The sequence below is a fragment of the Cydia strobilella genome, chromosome 25 (genome assembly GCF_947568885.1).
Source record: "Cydia strobilella chromosome 25, ilCydStro3.1, whole genome shotgun sequence".
In the NCBI taxonomy this organism is placed as follows: domain Eukaryota; kingdom Metazoa; phylum Arthropoda; class Insecta; order Lepidoptera; family Tortricidae; genus Cydia; species Cydia strobilella.
Window position 1 is genome coordinate 6,840,638 of NC_086065.1, and position 17,984 is coordinate 6,858,621.

Sequence of the window (17,984 nt, forward strand, 5' to 3'; positions counted from 1 at the left end):
ATAAATATTTAAGTGGGGCTCCCATGCAACAAACGTGACTTTTTTGCCGTTTTTTTGCGTTATGTTATGGTACGGAACCCTTCGTGCTCGAGTCCGACTCGCACTTGACCGGTTTTTTTAGTAAATGCACCAACAGATCTCAAAGCCAAGCTCAATAGCCCATTATCAATTTAAGCATTCCAATCTCAAGATGGCGGCCAATCGGCTAACCGTTGTGTTAGTGATTTGGCCGTTACGCGGTGGGAACTGAGTGGTCTACTTTCAGATGCAACGGAATACAGAAAGCTTAATGGTTAATACAGATTCGAATATGCAAAACAAAGTTCGTGTTTCTTTTACCTTGGGTTCCTAATTAGTGTGCCAAGTTTTGATTTCGTCAGATTTCGGCCAAAGGTTCGGTATCGGCGTATCGGCCAAAAAACTTGTATTTTAGGAAAAACCCGGTTTCGGCCGGACACTATTAGGATTCCCTCGGTGGATACTAATTTTATATAACGTTGTAGGTAACAGTATTAATATTAACTGATAATTAACTGTAATAAATGTCATATATTAAAGAAAAAGTGACGAAGCCCTCCAGTGGTGAAGGCCGGATTCGAACCGGCGTCTTTAGCTATCGCGGCTAACGCCATGAACCCCTAGGCCGACTCGCCACGGCGGTACTCGTCCCAATTTCTCGACTATATGCCATCTTAGTAAGACTAGGCGTCTTTGACCAACTCTAAGAGCAAGCAGTGCGCGCTTGCACCTACTACGAATTCCGAATTACGATAAACACAAATCAAGATATTTAATAAAATAGTTTGATTTGTTCCCAAAGTTGTTGATAATTATTAGTTGAGGATATTGATATAGGAAGTTGATATCGTCGAAGGCCTAGTGGAGGATGAGGGGCATATGTACACTGTTATTGTTGGTCAAAATTGTCAAAAACAGCAACCATTACAAAAGCGGTGTCATAAAACACTATTACCGTAATCCGACCGGTTACAAAACAGAAGGAAATGTAAATGACAGTGATACGTTCCGAGAAAGCAGGGTCGTCGACCCCTTGACAGATGACATTCGACCCGGTTTCCGGTTCCGATTGTTTACTTTGATTAGCCATTCTATTTTTAAAATAAAGTTGGATTTTATTAGAAAGCAATGCTTTAAAATGATCAGTAAACAAAAATCTTGAGTGTAAAGACGAAGACAATCGTATCCAATGAGTTATTTAAGGAATTGAGAGGAACAGTTACGTCGGCCACCTGCTGGAAGATGGGTTGCATCGTATGAAAACTGGGGTCATATATAGGGAGCGTGCATGACCTATAGGGGGCAGCATAGGAGCCGTCAGATTTTTGGCGCGAAGCCTAAATGTGAAGTTTATGCTTCCGATGTAGCCCACAAGATGGCAGAACATATTATGCGGTAAGAAGTAACACCATGCGTATACCAATATGCCAACGATTGGAAAACCTTAGCACCAGTAATTTCTCCGCCGCACCTTACACAGAAACCTAAAGCGAAGCAGGAAAAAACTGGCATAAACAAAAAACCGGACAGCGAATGTCACCATATTTATCAACAGCATACCGGCACTGCCCTGCGTTATGCATACCATAGGGTTGCCAACTTCAGAACCTACTATTATAGAACAAGGGTAACGGACACTAAGGACAACACACAGACATACCAACCAAAATAACTGAAGGACTAGTCACAAATAAAAAGGATAACTTATTAGAGGACTAGAAACCATCAGGAAGATTTTTCATTGTGTTCTTTCTTTCAGTTTGTATACAGTCGCCATCAGATATATCGGAGCGGCCGAGGTGCTCAAAATATCTGAACACGCACTCTAACGCCTTGACAATAGAGGCGTGTTCAGATATTTGTAAGCACCATGGCCGCTCCGATATATCTGATGGCGACTGTAAGAGTATATAATTTCATTTAAAATCACTTCAATGTTGAAAAGAAACGTCTTTCTTACTACTTAGATATACGTAAGGAAATAGTTGTGGTTTTTCGTGTTTTCCAAAGTCGTATTATTCATTGAATCTGTAGTCAATCCGCTCTTTCTCAGATCTTTATATATCGTCGTCTAGTACCCACCGGTCCCCGTTACCCATTATCAGTCCGCCGGACGATATCAGCCTGTCAGTTAGAACAAAAATTTGACAGGTCCGAACAACTGACCGCCGATATGACCGATATCGTCCGGCGGACTGGTAATCAGTGGGCCCCATTACTGAGCTCACTGTGGGACTAGGTCGATATGATTGTCCCATAATATTTATTTATTTTGATTTGAAGTGTCAACCCTGCGGGCGTGAGTTATGCGTATTGACGCTATTGAAATTTCACTTTAGAGCGTTTCAATAGTGATTCATCATTTGCATAACCTACAAATCGTCGCCTTTATTACAAATGAATAGAGTTCTATTTTAAACCTCTTCAAAGGCACCGTTAACATGTGAATGAGAGGTTTCAAAAGAATACTAAAGCGTCTGGCTGCTTGAATCGTATGATGTATGTGTAATGTCTGGGGGCCTAGCCAAGATGCCAATAATTTGCGAACGAAATGCTAATGTCTCTCTATCGCACTTATATGGAATGATAGAGACATTACCGTAGCTAACGCGCTACGGCGCAAACGATTGGCACCCCGGCTAGGCCCTCTGATATGGCCTTAGATTTATGAGAATTATCTATGCAGCTATAGACGCGAAAATATCTAAACGCGAGACCTGTGGACTTGCAAACGCCCATGGTGTTCGTTTGCCATCGTAGTATGTACATAAAAAATTCTGTAAATTTGTATGGACGTGGGGTACCTTTTCTCTGCAGCTGACTTTACAAACAATACAACTTTATTGAATAGAGCATGAAGTGTTCTTTATTGTTTCGGCAAATTATACTTATATTTATGCCTTTGACGATCCATAACCTAAACGAGGTATATTTAAACTATCTACTTTAACCACCCTTCACCCTTCACCCTTCAGTCACCCGTTGACCACGAACGCTGTAAAGAGTTCGAAACGTCGGGATGTATTATAAATTCAATATACGCGATATAATCCGTTTTTCATAGTTTTATTTCATGAGTAACTATCGCGGTAACCGAAGACAATATTATCTACGTTAACGTTTTTTACAAAAAAAATATAAATTAATTTTCGATAAAATGTCACCTTCATCTGATCTGATACCTCCACCCTTAGAACCTATATGCATATCAGATAAAAACCTATTGGTTCAGAAAAGTTTGTTTGTATATTTATCTGTTCTCGGTAATCTTGAAAACTAAGGTTTGGTTCCGGTTTGCCTCGGAGGTACGTTTTCTATCTTACTTTTTTGTCGTTTAAACCGCAATTAAAAGTAGTTGAGGATTGTTTTGTAGAAAACTACAATAAAAACAGACCATCACGTTAATAAATAGATTAGATAGATATACTTATCTTTACGAGTTGAAATATCTATCTAACACCGTTTACATTGTTGCAACATTAGGCACTAAACTAGCTTTAATTTTTCGTTTACAAACGCATTAAAATTATAACTAAAACCTTAAGATTCGACTTCCCATGTTTGGACATATGACATTAAACAAACTCAAAAATACTTACACATTTCATTCATGGCGAACCACTCATTTGTAAAAAACTTCTAAAACACAAGTTCGTTCACACTAAAACAACAGTACTGTAAAGTAATTATAGGAACAAGAGCGGTCCAAAAACCGTGCCTTTGGGTACACCGACTTCAAACTCGGAATTTCTCTTAGAAATCGACTCTTGCGCACGACCGCCGCCGCGTAGGCGTACCGACACTATGACGTGTACATTCAATTGCCTATTAAACCAATTTACATGGAACACTACACTACTTTTCACTTGCGCTACGGTGTCCAAGGCTATAATAAGAACAAAACGGACGTTTGACTGGCTAACGTTTGCGGCAATGGACGAAGTACGACCAAGTGAGGCGATATAGTCGTTTTAAAGGGAATTTAAGTGGTACAGTTTTTGTACCTTATAAAAGGAGTTCTAAACTATCTTATTCTTATTATCATAAAGTCCATTTTAGATGTATTTGAATGTTTTAGTCAGTTGTTAAGCAGGTACAGTTGCTTCGCCAGGCCAATGAAATTGTTGAAGCTCGTATTGCTCTAGAAATTGGGCTTAAATTGGATTGATTCTAATGATTGTCGATTAGGATAAGGGGGGAATGGTTTACGGGTTTAACACGTGCTATGGTGTGATGATTCTAAGGTAACAGATGGTGCAGAAAAACCAATATAAAAGAAGCTAAGCCAAGCAATAATAACGTTTGTCTCAATTAAGTTAAGGGCTATAATAAAAGCTATATTTACGTGGTTTTTCTCCAGAACGGTATGCATGGCTCGTGATATAATGCTATAAAGTGTCGAAGTATAATTAGATTAATTATAGGGACGACTTTTAATCACTTTTTTGTTGATGAGTTGCTAATACTGAATACGTTAGTTTTTTTTTATTAATCCTTCATGATTTTTATTATGTGGAAAGCCATTTTTAAGCCTTTTTTAGTCAACATGACCATGCACGAACTAATATCCATTATCCAGGTATAAGTAGTATAAATTACTGAGTGTATCTACCTTGACTATGACTGACAGAATCATAGCGATTGTCAGGTCAGCCTGAATCAAAGTCTGAATTCTTTCTCAAGAGGCCCACTGACTATTTTAGTCTGCCTGACGATATCGGCCTGTCAGAACAAAAATTTGACAGTTCCGAACAACTAACAGGCCGATATCATCCGGCGGACTGATAGTCAGTGGGCCAGTGGACATTTTCAACAAACTGATGTTACGAGTATGTTTAAATTATGTAAGTACTTATTTAGTGCTTGTGCATCAAGAATATGGCTCTACCACGTGCTTAATTTAGTACAATTTCCCACAAACTTACTGAATAATAAAATGTTTCAAATTCGAAAACCTATATTGTTTCAGGGACTTATTAAATTAAAAGCCATTTTACATCCGATATCGGAACGAACAATGTGATAACGATCTAACAACTAGCTCTCGATGTTGTTCAAAGGGTTAACCCTTAACCAACGACTGATGTGATGTTATGAGTATATAAATGACAATGACAATGCAAAATGAACTAAATAGAATGATGTTCGAATTGTTCGATCATTGTAATACGGACAAGGGCAAGATACAATCAGAAAAAAGGATATTACTATTGTCAGTGTAATTACTATTGTTAGTGAAATATGAATATGAGGAAAGCCGGTAAAAGAAAAACTAAACGTAGATGGCGCTCTTGACGATGTTAATGGTACACTAGACTTATATTGACCGGGATATAGACCGTGATTACCTTTTGTACTATTTGTGAGCTCCCTGAATGTTACAGGTTGTGGCATGCTGGGACACTCAGTCTATAGGAAACCGACTCACACGGACCGCTATTTACGCGCGAGCTCGCACCATCATCCCAGACAGTTAAACTCGGTTGTGGCATCACTGACTAATCGAGCACACGCTCTGTGTGACTCGCTACATCTAAACCAGGAGCTGAACCATGTTCAGAGTGTCCTGATGATGAATGGCTACAGAGTTAACATTGACAAGCGGGACACAAAAACCAAGCGCCTCACTCATCGCGTTGAGAGACAGCCAGCGTTTATGCCGTACGTCAAGGGTGTGACAGACAAGATATCAAAAATACTAAATAACTACTCTGTAAAAACTATCTTCACCCCGCACAGGAAAATTGCACAATTTCTGCGGTCGCCTAAAGACAATTTTCCCCGGGAAAAACCTGGTGTATACAAAGTTGAGTGCAGCTGTGGTAGTTCGTACATTGGGCAGACCAAACGCACTATTGCCTGCAGAATTAAAGAACACATTGCTGCGGTCAAGAACAATGACGTTCGCAAGTCAGCTATTGCTCAGCATCTCCTTGAGTCGGGTACAAATCACTGAATCGAGTTGCATAGTCCCAAGGTCATTTCGACAGAACGCCACTATATACCAAGATTGGTAAGAGAAGCCGTTGAAATTCACAAATACAAAAATTTCAATCGAGAAGATGGGTTTAAACTGTCAAATGTGTGGAATACTGTGATTTGTTTGTGTAAAAAACCAGTGATATCCGAATCAAACACGCGTAGTGACACCGTGAGTGTAGTGTGTTAGGACAGACCAACGATTGTGAACGCGACCGGACCAACAAGTGTGAATGCGACCGTTGGTAACGTTGAAAGTGAACGCAGCCGACGCGCAAGAATGAGGGTAGACAGAGCGCTGTCTACACAACTTTGACACCCACCCGCTATCTTCAGTCACCCGTGAACATGATGCATGTAACTGCGTCGAAATATCGGGAGCTCACAAATAATACAAAAGGTAATCACGGTCTATATCCCGGTTAATGGTACATTTTTATTTTTTGCATGAAAATCGATTTTACACATTTTCATCGTTTGATCATTATTTTTGCATTTTTACATAAACAGCACAACCGAGGTTAGATCCCATGGTTTTTGGCTACCACACATGCCTCTCTCATTGGAATGAAACGAAGGAATTACAATATTATTAATGTTAATGTCATTCTTATTGACAGTCCGCATTGAGTCAAATTGAGTCATACATGGTAGATTATTATTATTACCGAAGGTGTGGCTCAGGGCCGTCTTCCATCGTATTAGTTCAAGATATGGTATATGTAGTCCATTTCATCATTTATTATACTATGCTGTTAACCTTTGTTGAAAAGTTATAGAAGACACGTAGTGACCAATAGAAAACCATATCCTTGTATAGTCTGTTCTTTTTAACTCTAAAGTACTACGCTACAAATTTCCTATGCAAGACTTTGATTTTTTAGACTCCATATAAGTCAATAAGAGGGGGGAGGCCTTTGCCCAGCAGTGGGACACAGTGGGCTCTGAATAATAATAATATAAGCCAATGCTCTTATATGGCCTAGATTCTGAGATTTAAGACCAGTCGGCAGGACTTAGCTTAGACTGGACTTGGTCCTACTATACCTATTATACAATCTTCTTTTCGACGTCAAATTGGCATATTGGGAAGTAGATTGGACAATAGAACTGGGCAGATTGGGAATATATAAAAACATTGCGCATATAGATCCCGAGACGCAAGTACAAGTCCTTGCCGACCGGATGCCCCACAATAGGCAATTACAGAACTAAGCCATTGTCACTGTCATTGTACAACAATATACGTACGATTATGACAAATGATCGAGCTAAGACTTACTATAGATAGGATTAAGGATTGTCAGTTCAATATCATCATACATGTTAACATAATTCTAAGCCATTTATTTTTCGACTAACAGCGAGTAAGGGATAATGTATCAAGGGTCTGCCTGAAAACCAGCGTTGTAGTAAATACACTGCAACATTATGCTGAGGCAAGCTCCTATTTAACACGCATGAATATTTCTCTCTGATGTGCAACTCAATTTCTTAGTTTTGTAAGTCTAAATTTAAGGTTTATCTGTAAAAAATGTACTACGCTATCTGTTAACTCTGCCATTTCATGTGATGTTGAATAAAAATGTTCTATTCTATTCTATTCTATTCTATTCTTAATATGCAATGTTTGAACTAGCAATAAGAAACTAAAAGAGGCGGAATTGTGCCCTACAGCCTGGACGGGATGCAATCATCGAAATTTGTCTATGTTGCTATTTAATAAAATAAAATTTTACAGCATTACAGTAAGTAATTAAAGCTATATGTAATAAAATTATAGGATAAATATGACAATAATTAATAAGCTACCTATGTTGATTCACAAAAACGTAAAAAATCTTTCTTCTTCTTGCTGTGCCATATCCTCAGCGGATGTCGGCGACCATCTTACGGAACTTGGTTCTATCCTGTGCCAGTCTAGACAGTAAAAAATCTTTAAAAAGTTTATAATTTTTGTCGGTAAACAAGTCGCAGTCAGGTGCAAAAGATAAAAATTGTTAAAGTGTCCGAGAGCGGACGATTGGAGAGTACTGGTGTGCTATTGTGTGAAAGGTTTCATTCGCTAGAAGGCGATGGCTACGATCACGCAAGTAGTTGTCGGGAACGAAAAAGGTAGTCATCTTCGCCACCAAGTCCATCAAGCAGTCAGACTCTCCTCTTAATATTTGAGATGCAGTAGATATTAGGTTGACATTAGACTCTGTCAGTCGAATTTGGCATCAGCTGTAACGAACTAACAGTTGGACATATATACTTTTTTAGGGTTCCGTACCCAAAGGGTAAAATTGGGACCCTATTACTAAGACTCCGCTGTCCGTTTGTCCGTCCATCTGTCTGTCTGTCTGTCATTCACCAGGCTGTATCCTATGAACCGCTAGACAGTTGAAATTTTCACAGATGATGTATTTCTGTTGCCGCTATAACAACAAATAATAAAAAGTACGGTACCCACGGTGCATGAGTCCGACTCGCACTTGGCCGGTTTTTAAAGATATATTTAGTACTTCTAGGAGGCAAACGAGAAGAAGAATCGCCCGATGGTAAACGATTACCGTCGCGATGGTAGAATAGAATAGAATAGAATATATTTAAGAGGTAGAATATAGGCATAAAGAAAGAGATGCCCTGTTTATACTATGATATAGTATTATATAATCTGTGATATAGGTAAGAGAGTAGGTACGCTTCTTGAAGGTTTGAAGGTCGTATCGGTCCGGAAATACCACGGGCGGCAGTAAGTACATTCTACAGTTTAGCAGTGCGAGGCAGGAAATTTCTGGAGAAATGCATAGTTGAGAACTGTCAACCATCTAAGTGGTGAAGATAAAATGTTGTTGCGTAGACCGATTATAGGTACGGAAAGAAGCGGCAGGGATTTCGATGTTCGCGATAGCCGTTCTGGGGGCTTGCCTTGAATATCGAAAAACGAACATCGTCTCTCTACTGTGCCTCTCTTCGAGCTTCTAAATTTAGAGGCTGCTTCATAATTGCTGGATAAATGTGTATACTTGAAAATACTATTAACTATTTTTCCTATTGCATGCGTGTTGCTTTCTGTTAAATTCCTGTAAGGGACTCGGCAGGACAGGCTCAGCCTAGTGTCAGAGTCACTGTGAAAATTTTGTTAACAATGTTTTCTGGCAATAAATATTTTGTATTTCGTATTTTGTATAATTGCGAATTTGGAATGTCGACACAACATGAAATAAAAAAAATATATTCCCATTTGAGGAGTTTTGGCCGAAGGGTGTCAAGTTCCGACGGTTCTGTGACTGGCTCCCGCGGACACTGCGTGGTTGCGAAATGTATCGCAGCCATAATTTATATTATGCAAATTTTAACCCTTTTCTTGACTAAATAAAAAAAATCGTGCGTTCAATAGCCTCGTTCCCGCCTGATAGAGCAAAAAAAATACAAATGGAGGGTGTAAAATTATGTATCTTGTAAGATCCAAGAAAAGGGTGGTTAACTTATATAACTTATATTTATGGGCCAATAATATGGTTACCTGAAACCAGATTTTTCATTTCATAATTCGTATCTTTCGAACAGTTCCGGGCAGCGTGTCCGCACGTTCCATTTCACGCCTCAACTGCTGACGTATTCAGCGGAAAATTGTAGGGTATAGGCGGGTTGTACAATTGTATGTACACAGCGTTCTGCTCTAATAGTGGATAAGGGGAAACTCCGGCTAAAGGGGCCTACTGACTATCAGTCCGCCGGACGATATCGGCCTGTCTGTTAGAACAAAAATTTGACAGTTCCGAACAACTGACAGGCCGATATCGTCCGGCGGCAGTCAGTGGGCCCCTGAAAACACGTATCATCCATCTTTTTACACCGGGCATTCGAAAATATCATAAAACAAAAGCTATTAAAGAAAATTAGGTAAAACGGTTTTCGGAAAAGGAGTGCCGCGAAAATACGCCCTTTTTCATATCAAATTAATCAAATGAAAGTATGGACGGAATCCTACATTATTCTTTTTTTTAATCCAATTAAAACTTACCTACTCTTTTGGTTTCAGTTAAATAAATTGTAAGCATTAGATTCTTAAATCGTAAAACGCATGCATAACCCGCTTTAAACATAAATACTCTATGCAACCTTTTTTCACTGTTGTTACATTTGACTAATTTCATTATAGAACACGCAAAAAGTGATTTACGACCGAGTTAACACTATGTTTAAAGACAAAAACATGCAGTTAAGACAGCTAATTAATCAACACAAATGTTAGTTCACGCAAATAGAACTAGTTCATTTTTCACCTGACATACTATAGTTCTTTGTGTCAACAGTGATATAATATATCACTCACATGACTCTATATTATAGACCAAGCTTTAAAAGCCCATCCAGACGGGATGATCAAATTGGCCAATTTTATCAGAAAAAAATAATTGGCGTCAAATTCCAACCAATTTTAGATTTAGGTATAGTGACATACGGGCGCTCGAAATTTTTAAAATATTGCTTTATGGATTTGCCACACTGGATGCATTCTGCGGGCAGCGGTCAGGTCAAACTTCAACTTCAAAGGTTGCTGTCAATGTTGTTCATACATAATGCGGGTTTGACCTGACCGCTGACCGCAAAACGTATCCAGTGTGGCAAATCCTTCAAAGTTTAAACGCGCATACTTGCGTCGAAAATTGGCATTATGCGTCTGCATCTCCATTTTATCGGTCATAATCTTACACTCGAATCAAGTAGGATCGGCGAGCCAATTTCTTTTTTGCGTCCACACGTCCTGATTAAAAAGTCAATTTAATCAGATTGCGCGAAAAATTGTCCCGTCTGGACTAGCATTAACTCTGCACAGCCTTTTCAATGACAAAGTTTGGCAGTGTTACAATAACCGTCAAATTACAAGGAATATTATGACGTTCATAGTGACACTGCCACACTTTTATCTGTCAAAAGCGGTGCAGAGTTAGCTTAGACGGACTTTAGAAGTGGGAACTGGGAATCGAACCTGCACCTCCTTAAGACCATTCCTTTGGAGTCTTTAGACATTATATTGGTGTTAAAATATACACGTTGTGGTTTTATAAACATTAAATAATGAGGTACACAACGCAACACTTACTTCCAAAGTTAATAATTTCAGTTGTTTTCTTTGTTAATCACACTTCAAATCACAGGTCATTCAAAAAAATAAATAAATTACCTCCTGATCCAGCGAAAAAATCTGTTGCCTCCTTTCTTAGCGCTATTCTTTCTCTTTTTCCCCATTTTCACTTAAACAATCCTGAACAATCATTAACACTAAAACTTTTGTCTAAAAAACACAACACTTATCTATGGTCCAACGTCTTTCACAATTCACTAAACACTGGCCAGTTATCACTAACCATTAGATAATTGTTCTTTATTTTAACAATGAACGAGTTTAAATTTGGAACGGTGTCTCTGGCCGGTACCAAACAGGACTCAACGCATGGGCTCTGTTAGAAAAAATATCAAATAATCCAAATAATAATTAGAACAAAGAAAAATTTCGCCAAAATACCCAATTATTAGACAACAAAACAAACAAGCGGATTTATTTGCGTAAAACGAAACGTTATTTACATTGTCACCTCACATATTTACCAATCTCTTTGGCGACGCAAAAGGAATTCGAAATATTCAAAATAGGAATTGGAATATTCAAAATTCGAATGGTGCTCGTTGGACGCATGCGCCGAGACTGGCGCGTGGCCACGTTCAAATTTAGAAGCCGTAAAAAAAAAAGCTGGATGCACATTGCGAGAAATGCATGTGGATGTTTATTTTGAGTATCAACGGAGAGTGATAGAAAATGAAAGTTTTCATTTAAAATGAGCTTAGAATGGATGTTTTGAGATTAAAGAAGATCTAACCTCAAGAGAAATTTCCGCACTAAATGTTATAGCTAGGCCATCCTCAAAAAATATTTACAAAACCGCATGGTGTAAGTATTACTTTTAAAAGATCTTTTAGTACATACTACTACTAGGTAGCAAACCTTTAGAATAAATAAATAAACGAACACATTGAGAAGTAGACAGTTCTTAAAATAATAGAAGTTCTGGTAATCGAACAGATTCTACTAGTCGATTAGTCTATTCTTTTTGTCTCCAATATATAATTAAAACATCTCTGTTTACATAATAATCCACAACTAAGAAGAGGCTTTGGTTAGGAAAAAATCTTATACCTACAGCACAGCCAAACACATCAAAAACAAAAACAACACGAATTTGTAACCATAGACAGTTAAATCGATCTGAATCCTATTAATTCGCGAAGAAAATAAAAAGGTGGAAGACAGAATACACTTACGCATAATAACATGGTTGCAGTTGAGAACTTATGTTTGAGGAATAAGATTTAAAGTCGTGTAGATATTTATGAAGACTGCAGATTCATTTGATTTGAACAATCGCGTGAGTCATACAGATCTATATTTGTATCACGAAACGGTGAAACGGCGATAGTTGAGCTTTCAGCGGTATTCCAATCAAATGTAAAATATATTTTACATACATACATACATATAATCACGCCTATTTCCCGGAGGGGTAGGCAGAGACCACGGATTTCCACTTGCTACGATCCTGACATACCTCTTTCGCTTCCTTCACTTTCATAACATTCCTCATACACGCTCGCCGGTTTAGGGTGCTCTTGACCTGGCCTTTCTTCAGGATTTCCCCGATCTGATCAGAGAAAGTCCGCCGAGGTCTGCCCCTTCCAACTCCAGTTTCTACCTCTCTCTTATACACTCTCTTTGTTAGCCTTCTTTCACTCATTCTTTCCACGTGTCCAAACCACGTGTCCATATTTTAGGATATTAAATATTGCGTACGATGGCTTTCACAGTTTTGCTCAAATATAAAATAGTAAACAATACAATATGTATAACGGAGAAGACGAAGGGTTGACGAAAAACATTAAAAGGTCGAACTATCAGTTTACTGATACTTTACCCACATACTTTATAATTAAAAAAAAACTCTATGACACACCATTCACACCAAGATTGTTTTTCAAATCGCAATCGCCAATAAAATCATCACATGGGTTTTCTTGATGATGATTCATGAATGGTGATTGATTATTTTTCGGGTGTAAAACTTCTTTGCCTTATTGAAAAAAATCCGCAGAAATTGAATAAAAGTTCCGCTGATGCCATGGCAGACATATGGAAAATAATTAACGTTGAATGGATACTTATCGATAATAGGATTGTTCATGTTTTTATTTTGTCTAGCACTAACAACGTAACAACATGACGATTCTTGCTAGGGACTTCCGGTTCGAACGCCATCTTGATAGTAGCCTCGTGATTAATTCCTTTGTTTTTTGCTCATTAATATTGTTCAAAGTGTAATATCGATAGCTTTATTATACAATAATCTAATGTGGTAGTGTGCAGTGAATGGAGAATTAATCTCAAAGCGTGTTTAACCACCATTTTGGAGTCAACGGCCGGTAGTCCACGTGTTTCTCGTAAAATCCAGCTATCGGTTTTACGAGACAACTACAACAACCACCGAACAGCGTCGTGCTCTAAGAGTATTTATTTTGTTCCTACCCTTTTACGTGACATTGGCTACGGGCAACACCGCCCTCAAGTCCATCAAGAAAAAGAAAAGAAGGATTCTTGCTAGAAAAATCTCTTTGTCTGCTCATCACATTACCTTTTTCGAATAGAAATTATAAGCGATGAGAGCGCACGCCGTGAAACGTTTATTTTATAAGATAAACGATCATGAGTGGATCATGATAATCAAAAGGTCATACTCGACTGTCAAATCATTATTATTGCGCCCTATAACCGTTACGCGAGGTTTAGACTAGCAAGAACTTGCATGCAATTTACGTTACATTGCCGACTACTAAGGTAAACTGCATTTAAAATGTTTATCAGATACAGCAATGTAATGATAATTGCATGCAAGTTCTTGCTGGTCTAAACCTTGCTATAGGACGATATCGCCCTGTCAGTTAGAACAAAAATTTGACAGTTCCGAACAACCGACAGGCCGATATCGTCCGGCTGACTGATAGTCAGTGGGCCCCTTTAGTAGCGACTTTCTACGTAAGTTATTTCCATTAAAACCTCATAAACATATACGCTTTGTATGCATATTCACATATCTACACAAATTACTAACCGTTAGAAAATCAAAGTATGTATATAGGTATGCAACCACAGAATAAGTAATAGTATTATCATAATGCAACCATGGCCGACAAAGCATCGCCTGTGAGCTCGAGATTCCATTACATTTATAAACACGAAGACAGAAACCCTGCAGCAAAACTTTACAATTTAACACCTCTAAAGCGTAAGAAAATAAACTATTCATGTTAAATTTTAACGAACTGAGAACTCGTAAAAACTTCGGCTAACTTGTAGTTGTAGCGTGTAGTTTTATTTATGCAAGTTAAAAAACTTTTTGATTATTTACTTATTTAAACCTTATCGAGCTAATATTTTGTATACATCACACAAATTGGGGAACTTAACGCCAAGTAGCATTTTACCAGTCAAGGATAGGGCCAAACAACGTGAAAGACCCTGCGGCATGACTGAAAAATTTCGTGTTAAGTTTAACAAATTGCGAAAGTGATATTGTTTCGCTTTCAGTTAGCAGGAGGACTCCAGCGTATTTCACCATTATAGACGCCTTTCGGCATTCGGTAGACGTGGCAGGACCAATCTCATTTAAGCCCGAGAATTGAGTTATTTATTTGACACTTAATTATTAACGACATAACCCCAAAACAACGCAGACGAACGTTATTTTAAAGAAACATTCCTTATTCTCCGTCGCAACATGCACGCCCTGTCAAACGCACACATAAATTTTGTCAAAAGGGCTGCAACAGTCGTTATATCTATGATGCAATATTCCAAATCTCTTGGACTGTGGCCAAAGCAGTCACCTGTTGCAACAGAGATTAGAATGAGGAAACGATACGAAAATAAGATGCACTTTATGAACAATTTTGGAATGATCGAATTTAAACTATCGTGAGACATATTAACACATGTCGCACGAGTGACTAAAAATACGTGAGTGAAACCGCTAAGTTAGTTAATTTTTTGTAAATAATGTAAATATTTAATGTAAGTATAAATCCAATGCTTACGGGCGCAATTGCATGGCATGAATGTTAATAGTATTTAAGTCTCATGAAGTGAAATGTAAATTTCTTTTGAGAATAATAAAATATCTTTAACCCGAAATTTTGGAATGATTGGGTTTAAGAAAATAAGCTGGTGACTAAACACACAGCTCGTCAGTAAGGCCTATTGCCCACCCGACTTACGCCCGTTAGATGAATACACGCTATGTGTATAAGTACTAGGCTAGATTAAGTACTTATAGAAGAACTAAGCAAGAAAACAAGTTTATCCAGCCAAATATCAACCACTCTGACTGTAGATAAACTACCAACACAAATAAACTTGATGTTGAGCAGACGCGACAAATCAAAGAATTGGAGAGAAAAATTGGCGGCGTTCTTTCGAGAAAGAGTTGTGCTGTTCAGATGAGCCGGAAAAATAAAATACGCCAAGAAGCGGTGGTGTAAACACTTCTAAGATTACAATGTGGTCGCACGGTGTATACGACCGCAAATTGTTAGTTGGGTAACATAGAAGTGCTGTGGCGGGGGAGTTGGGGACCGAAGGATGTGTCGTTAGCTTGTGAATAAGGCCATGGCCATACCACACAGTACCATCGGAACAACAACAACAATAAGTCATAGATATAATTAATGTCATTACCGGGTCTAACGCGATTAAATTTCATTATTTTACCTTTTTTCCGACACGTTTCAACTAGGTTGCACTAGCTGTGGTCACGAAAGACTACATTAATTATGGAGACATTAATTATGTGTACAAAACGCGAGTTTAAAGTAGTCATAGATATACCTACATAATGTCACAATAAATTAATTTTGTATTAAGCAGAAAAGTCCGCAAAACATAGCACAATAATGCATTGAAATAAAGGAGACGTGGAAAAACTTACTGTCTCGGGTATAATTGGCTCTGTGGCATGATAGTTTTAAATACAAAGCATCTCTGCTAATGTCGGTCTACCCTTTGGTGGATTAGTTGCCTTGCAATAGTTGAGAGAAAATAGAACAAAATATATATATGTCCATTAGAAAAGTGTCCTAACTCATTTTAATTTGGTGTGTGTAAACTGTGGTAGGCAAAACTATTAGGCATTATATAGGTGGTCAAACCAAATTGGCAGTAAATAAGAACCAAAAAAACTATACTCATCCTTATTTTTTGGGTGCTAGTACTAGTGTAAGACAAAGATAGTATGATTATCTCTGTCTATGTTTGAAATGAGACAGTCCTTTGACAAACTATAGTCTCGACGTCGGGTGTGCAGTCCACTTGTCTATTGTTGTTGTTGTCTTCCTATTCCTAACTCAACTGGAGATCAAGAGTATCAAGACCCTACAGTCAGAAAACCTTTCCCTACAAACTATGTTGCGAGATCAAAACTAGGAAAATCACCCAATGTAACACTTTTCATCTGGCTTAAAGGACTCACATCCAGGCCATAAATGATCAAAAAAAAAAACACTTCATTGGCATACAAAAGTACTTGACATTCCACAATCTACGTTTCCGTCGCCCGTTGATTAGTCACTAGATACAAATGTGACTATTTTGTAATCAGAAATTACCATTATATGACGTTTACTCTGTTTATAAGCAGCACTCGCAACGCAAGCATATTAATTTAATGTTTTGGAGTTTAAACTAAAAATGTTTTTTTATTGTACCAACATAGAATTATACGAATTTTTGACAAAGAAAAAATAGACTGGAGAACTAAAGATACATAAATAACTAACAAACAGTAGAAACGAAGACATCGTATCCCTTAACATACAAAACAAAACAACATCGTCGACGCGTTTAAAAACAACAAACAAAATGCGCTATGCAGATATTCGAAGATCAGACGAAACTGGCCAAACACTTTCGCGGGCTGACGAAAGTGAAACGACTCGAGACGTTCCATTTTCAAACGCTTCCTGTTCCGTCTTCATATTTCGAAATTCACACTGGCCACTTGACAGACACTTGTCACTTGAAAAAAAGTAAAACCGTAGACGGATTAGTTAACTTTTTAAAAATGGCACCGTAAGATTGTCGAGCACGCGTTCGGAGTCCTGTATGGCGCGTCAGTCAGACACTAAAATAACACGGCTACTGACCGAAATCATGAAAATACAAATTCGGGAAGTTAATAATAGTACGTCGGGGGAATGAGACATAAAAGTTTACACACTACACGGATTTCAGAGTGCTCCGGAGCTCTGTGGATTGAGTACTGACTGAAATTATAGGTATTCGGTTTGCCATTTTTCCTTGGCGGTATGTCGTGGCGTCTTTAGTGAATTTGGCAAAGTTTTCTGTTACGTTTAGTCGTTGCGATATTTGCGACACGACTACGAAAAGACGATTTGGCGATAATTATTTGGCAATGAAATCTAAGTTTTTCCTTATCTTAGGTAGTATTATCAACTAATAGTAGATTGTTAACGAAGGGATGAAATAAAAGGCACCCATTTCTGTCCGAGACTGAAATGGTGCCTTTCAACCGAGTTAAACACTACTTTTTATTTCGAATATACGAGGAATGTAAAATACATGCGCATTTAAAAAACCCGGCTAAGTATAAATAAACTTCAGTAGTATTTCTTGAGGTTACTTTCAATTAACAATTTAGGTAAAAATATCGTTATTTATGGAATGGGGAGTTAATTGTCCGAATGGAAATTGTACAACAAATCCATTTAAAACCAAAATTTTAATTGCTTATCGTAAAAAAAGGAAAAAAAAACGTACAGTCACCTGTAATAATATGTTACACAACGAAGGTCGCAAAAATATCTGACACGATCTTATTTGTACAGAATATTTTTGCGGCCTTCGAAGAGTAACATATTATTGCAGGTGACTGTAC

At 38.0% G+C, this 17,984-nt stretch overlaps 1 protein-coding gene across 1 annotated transcript in view; it reads right to left on the bottom strand.

The window, feature by feature from the left end:
* The window catches only part of LOC134752787 (uncharacterized), a 46,846-nt gene extending 29,637 nt beyond the window's left edge, over nt 1-17,209 (bottom strand). Inside the window, exons 1-2 of the mRNA XM_063688492.1 lie at nt 17,158-17,209; nt 11,174-11,450 (exon numbers count right to left, since the gene is read on the bottom strand). Coding sequence (XP_063544562.1) covers nt 11,174-11,238 — 65 coding nt within the window. The 5' untranslated portion in view covers nt 11,239-11,450; nt 17,158-17,209. The remainder of the gene's footprint in view (nt 1-11,173; nt 11,451-17,157) is intronic.
* Between the last annotated feature and the right edge of the window lie 775 nt (nt 17,210-17,984).